Source organism: Dermacentor silvarum, chromosome 7 (genome assembly GCF_013339745.2).
Source record: "Dermacentor silvarum isolate Dsil-2018 chromosome 7, BIME_Dsil_1.4, whole genome shotgun sequence".
NCBI classification, from domain to species: Eukaryota; Metazoa; Arthropoda; class Arachnida; order Ixodida; family Ixodidae; genus Dermacentor; species Dermacentor silvarum.
This window is the reverse complement of record NC_051160.1, coordinates 100,777,508-100,783,507: the sequence shown is the minus strand read 5'-3', so window position 1 is coordinate 100,783,507 and position 6,000 is coordinate 100,777,508. Positions and strand designations below refer to the sequence as shown.

Sequence of the window (6,000 nt, the reverse complement as noted above, 5' to 3'; positions counted from 1 at the left end):
GTACTTATTTTGACCACTTGGCGTTTTTTGCCATGTATGAAATCTAAGTGCACTGGTGCCCTGCTTCATAACACTACCGCCGCCGTTGGCGAGAATCTAACCAGTGTTATCGTGCTGAGCATAGAACATCATAGCCACTTAGCTGAAGTTGTTTGTGTACTGTGCCGTGTGACGCACGCGAAGTCACCTTTGTGCTTAAAACCGATTCATATTGTCAAGAACACAACAATTGTTCTTGGCCGAGAATCACTAAGTTCGTGGCATTTAATATAGGAAAAAAATAAGGAAGGAGTACAGGTGGTTTATGGAGACAAGGAAACAATCACACGATATGTTCTCGCAGGACTATTCGGAAGCCACGTGGACTGTTTCTTCCTTCGCTAGCTCTGACAAAATAACTAGGTTTGCTTAAAATACAGGTGCAACTTCAAACTAGGCTTTTTCAGTGCTAGCTTGCTGTGGTGAATACATACACAGGGAGGAATGACATGAATTAGCCCAGCCTGCTATTGCGCGACTTCGTCGGAGATAACATGGCATGCGTTATTTTTCTGATGTCCCTTCTGGCACAAGCAGGTACGTAATAAGAAAGCTTTTGCATATACAGATCACAACTGCTCATAGAGATAGAGGAACATCGCTGCTGTTTACGGTGACCATAGGACTTAAGCGACGCGGACAGGAAATAACGGCGAGCAAAGTGGGCTAACATTCAGTTGGCAGTGTATTAATAAACCAGATAGCCGAAACGTCTGTACCCTTAGCGGTAGTTATTTTCTTCATCAGGGCCCGTTTTGTGCCACAGATCAGTTACCAATAGGTGTTTACAATAACTGCACTGCCATAAATTCGCACCTGTGGCCAGTGAAATAAACAGTGAATGAGAAACCTTTTTCTTTACATTTTACGTTGAATCTGCTGCAATCATGAATTCTCTAGTAAGTGCAAGAATCGCGCTCCGTTTGAGCTTGGGGGAAAATTCGTTAGTAATATAATTAATTCAGAAATGTAGATGTCTGGTTCTTTGACAGAGTGGTGGTTTGGCAACGATGTAATGATTTCAGCGGCGTAATTGGATTTACTTGAAACAAGCAGTCGTTCTTGGCCATAGCACAAAGGGCACTTCTGCCTGCTGTAGGAAGCAGGGAGTGAGATTTGTCGTCATTCTGATCATGGGGCTAACACCGAAATGCGGAAAAGTCCGTTTCTTTTTTTTTGAGGGTGGAGGGGGGGGGGTCAGTTTGCTGCAAGGGAGTGTTTCCAAGAAACACGTTCGTTGGAAATTTCGCACAGTAGAAATGATCTACTGGCCCAAAGCAGTCACGTTTCTTACTCGAGTTATAAATAATTCCTTCAATAAAGAGATGGTCATGGCATTCTGGCGAGTTTGTGAAACGCTCGTTTGTCCAGGACATGCATTAACACCAATAGATGACTAGGAAGTTGAACTCCAACGTGGCATGATGGAGTTTACCAACTGGGAATTAAGTTAGTAGTGGACGCTTTGACAAGCTTTGCCGAATTTCAGGCCAAGCTAAAATGGTCCTACGTCATGCATAACCTTCACTCGACAGTGCTTATTGGTGTACTTCGTCATACGATGTGTTTCCACAGTTAATCACTCTTGCTTTAAGGTATTTAGTTCCAGGAGCCTACAAGGCACAATTAAGCTACTTGTCGCCTACTGTTATATATAGTCAGCAGTAGCTAGTGATATATATAGCATCGTACCAGGCGTGTTTTGTGCTCGGATATACGACGCTTTGTTTTGTCCAGTACCGAAAGCAATGTGTCGCCGACTTATGCTTGGGTGGTTGCGTCGTGATTGTCGCAAGCGTCAGCGAGCTTGTGCTGCTGTACGTTTTGGTCGCGATGTTAAAGAATATGGTCATTGGTGTCGAGTCGTATGGTCCGATTATGGCTGTCTGCTACACTGGCGGGCCGAAGCACACTGTTATACTCACTGAGGAGTGTTACAACATGTAAAAGTATCGCCATTTACTTTTCCCCTTTCTGGGGCTCCGACACGTCGAACACGGGGATGAGAAGCAGTCAGTTGATGGTTATGACTAAGTGGACATATTTCAAGTGGGTATTGCGTCTATCGCAATACGTCGTTTCTGACGGTTGTCAGCGTCACTTAGGACATTTGGCATGAAATAAAGATTTACGCGAATTAATCCTGCTGTACTTAAACAAAAGAAAAGTATGGTTGATTTCTATATTTATGGTAGATATAGCCTTCTCTGCTGATGGCATTAAGAAAGCGTGCACAGTCAACGCCTCCTAGATAGCCCAAGACCTGTGCAATTCAATCCATGACGTCATGCTACCTTACTCTACTGCCATAGAATAAAATGGCAATACTCCCAAGTAAGCCCCGGTGATTTTGCCGTCACCACTTTCGTCACGCCGGGCTCGACAATGAAAATTTCAGTCCAAGTAGCATAATCTCAATAAACAGGCTTCACTGGCCTGCTATCTAGGAGGCGTTGGCACAGCTCGAAGCGAATGCTTGCAGAAAGCATTTGGCTTCCCGCATCAGCGATGTCAGCACACGACATGAGGCTAACGCGATATGCTCGTTGCCTGCCCGTTTATTGAGTAGAACCGGCACTATGGGCATAGAGAAAGCATTCCATGGGCATGTGTTGTGAACAGTCCATTGACGCGTTGCCACGCTTGCTAGTGCAGCCAACGATTGCCCGTTGGTCAAACACTTTGATCAGTCAGAAGACACCGTGGTCAGCTGCGAACCCCAGTGGAGACCCAGCCTTTCTACAAACAATTTTGGCGCAGCAATGGCGCAGCATTCAAGCGGCGACCCATCCTGTCAGCGCTGGCCGAACGTGGCTTAAAGGGGTCCCTGAACCACCCCTCGGGCTTGGTAAAATAACATAGTCCGGGGGTAGCATACGCTGTTGTGAACATCTCTGCCAAGTTCTGCTGTCGCACGCGGTCCGTGGAGCTCGCAAGCGGAACGCTAAGTCACCTTTCTCTGAAACGCTCTAATCGTAAGACTCCACGATCCTCGCTCTTTTCCGTGGGCTTTATTTCGTAATAAAGCACACTCCAATATACGGCTGCTATTTGTCGCTGCGGTCGGCTACACCACGGCCGCCGCAAGGTGCCGCCCTGAGTCCAGTGGCTAAGCACACTGCGGCTCGCTGAGGACAACCGCGTTTGGCTTACGTTTAGCGCTTCGTAGGCACCAAAATCGTAAGTCAAAAATGAAATTTGAACTGCGCGCCATGGTGACGTTTTCGAGGTGGAGCGTTGAGGCCTTGCCCCACTCCGCCGTAGCCTTCGCAGGGCAAGGCATTAAAGGAGAAAGGGGAGCACAGCAGAGGCCGTTTTTGGTTGCCAATAACTCTGCTTCTTCTGAACGAATTGAAGTACTTTTTGCGGCAAAGTGATTCTGAAATAGCCTATTTCGCTTCAAATGTCTTTCTCCACTGTAGTCAAATGTCTTTCTTCAAAGTGGTTCAGGCCCCCTTTGAGTGACTACGCTGCACTCGGTAACTATAGTGGCGGAAGACAATGGTTTGCTCCTTCTTTGATCTGGGGCTGGAGCGAACGGGACCGCATTGAAACCCGCGCCGTTTATAGAGCTGGGAGCCATAGCTACTTCGCTCGAGAACACCCGTAATGCTCCAACAGTTCCCTGTGAAGTCTTAGCAGAGACATTGCTTCGCAACGTTGCTGGCATGGTCGAAACGCTATCTGAGACGGTGAAATAACTTGTGCCTACGCCGAGACTCGCTCGCCCCGTGGTCAAGTTGGCCATCCCGATGTACCGTCGATCCGGCGATCCGGTGAATGTCCAGGGGAACCTGGCGCATTACAAGAAAACGTGCAAATGGATGAACATGAGGGGCGGGGAGAGATAGATAATAAACACCTTTATTAGGTAAATGGAGCTTTGGAGAGGCGTCCTCATTCCGGAATGCCTTGAGGTCGGGCAGCGTCTTGGGCCCTCGCGATGAGCCGTTGCTGATCTTCGAGGCGTCGGGACGCGTCGTTCCCGCCGCACTCACTGATGCGGTAGTCAGGTGGCATCGACTTGTCGGTCACCGGGTAGTAAAGCGCGGGGAGTTCTACGTGGCCTACCTACGCGAATTACTACCCGCAGACTACCGTAGTACGATGTGGCGAGAGCTGGAGCGACGAACGCAGGCTCCGGATGAGTAACTGGACGTGCGAGCGATGGAAGAGTTCTCTATCGCTGAGCCCCAAGCCACAGACGAAGAACGCATCGAATGGGTGATACGGAAGGCACATCCGAATTTTCCAGCCTACCTGCGTGGTAATCGGCTCCGAGATTTAGAGGAATTGGCAGCCGAGGAGAGAGAGAGTGAGAGAATAACTTTATTTAATAATAAACACCAGTCCGGGTCCACTAAAAAAAGAGCGAAGCCTAATCTTCAGATAGGCCCAGAAGTTTAACGTGAGCTAGCAGTGCCTTCATAATGTCTGTGGAGGAGTCCGCCAGCCACGCCTCCAGGGTCGCAGGTCTTCGTGTAGCAGGTATTTGACTGAGGCTCCCGCGCATGGCTGCATGGGCAACCGGACAGAGAAGCGCATACAGGGGGACATTCTCTCCGCTCGCGCATACCGCCACCACTGCCGGTCAGCGAGGCCCTTCAGCTGCACTGTGCGTGGGGAGGAGCCATGCTTGATTGAAGGGTTGTTATATCGGAAGCATTAGTTATTTAGGATATATAACATAGTCGTGAGTAATTGGCCTAGATAAACGTACTCCTATACAGACTAGTAGAGGCTGATTGGCGATCGTGAATTCTTGTTGTCTTGCCAGGCTATTGATCATTACCTTTGTTTTCTACATATTAATTTTCAACCCCACTCTTAGACTTTCTCGGTTAAGACCCTCGATTATTTGCTGTAATTTGTCCCCATTGTTGCTGAACAGGACAATGTTATCTGCAAACCGAAGGTTGCTGAGATATTCGCCGTTGACCCTGAGGTAACTTTCTGCTTTTCTTGTGGGGAACCAATGTGGCTGTGGAATCTTTTCAGATATTCCCCAAGACATTCACGTATGCCTCCTGAACTCTCTGATACGCAATGCCTCTATGACTGCTGGTATCTCTACTGAATCAAATGGCTTTTCATAATCTATGAAAGCCATATAGAGAGGTTTATTGTACTCCTCAGGTTTCTCAAATAGCTGATTGTTGACATGGATTGTAGAATATCTCTTCCTGAAGCCAGCCTGTTCTCTTGGTTGATTGAAGTCAAGTGTTGCCCTGATTCTATTGGAAATTATCTTTGTTAATATTTTATACAGTACTGAAAGCAAGCTTATGGGCCTATAATTTTTCAATTCTCCAACGTCTCCCTTCTTATGAAATAGTATAATGTTGGCATTCTTACAGTTCTCTGGTACACTTGAAGTCGTCAGACATTGCGTGTAAAAGGCCGAAAGCTTTTCAAGCATCATATCTCCTCCATCTCATACTAAATAAACTGTTGTTATTCCATCTTCTCCAGCAGTTTTTCCCCGTGTCATGTCTTGCAAGGCCATTCTAACTTCATCGCTAGTTATAGAAGGAGCCTCTGTATCCTGTTCATCACTACTTCAAGCTAAAGTAACTTGGCTGCCCGGGGAACTGTACAGGTCAATATAGAATTCCTCCGCTGCTTTTATATGTCATCGAAATTGCTGATGATATTGCGCTGCTTATATTTCAGTGCACACATCTTGCCTTGTGCTATGCCAAGTTTTCTTCTCACTGATTTCATGCTGTGTCCATATTTTGCGGCTTGCTCCATGTTTCCCATGTTGTAATTTCGAATATCCCTTACTTTCTTCTTGTTGATCAGCTTTGACAGCTCAAGGAATTCTATCTGACCTCTTGACTTTGACAATTTCATGCTTTGCCGTTTCTTTATGAGGTCCTTTGTTACTTGGGAGAGTTTCCCTACTGGTTCGCTTGATGCCTTTTCCCCATTTCATCTTCTGCTTCTAAGATCAGCCTA

The 6,000-nt window shown here is 46.9% G+C and overlaps 1 protein-coding gene across 1 annotated transcript in view; it reads left to right on the top strand.

Annotated features, from left to right (window-relative positions):
• Positions 1 to 415: 415 nt before the first annotated feature.
• Positions 416 to 6,000, top strand: part of LOC119459035 (uncharacterized) — a 100,005-nt gene continuing 94,420 nt past the window's right edge. Inside the window, exon 1 of the mRNA XM_049671081.1 lies at positions 416 to 576. Within this exon, the coding sequence (XP_049527038.1) occupies positions 534 to 576 (43 nt within the window). The 5' untranslated portion in view covers positions 416 to 533. The remainder of the gene's footprint in view (positions 577 to 6,000) is intronic.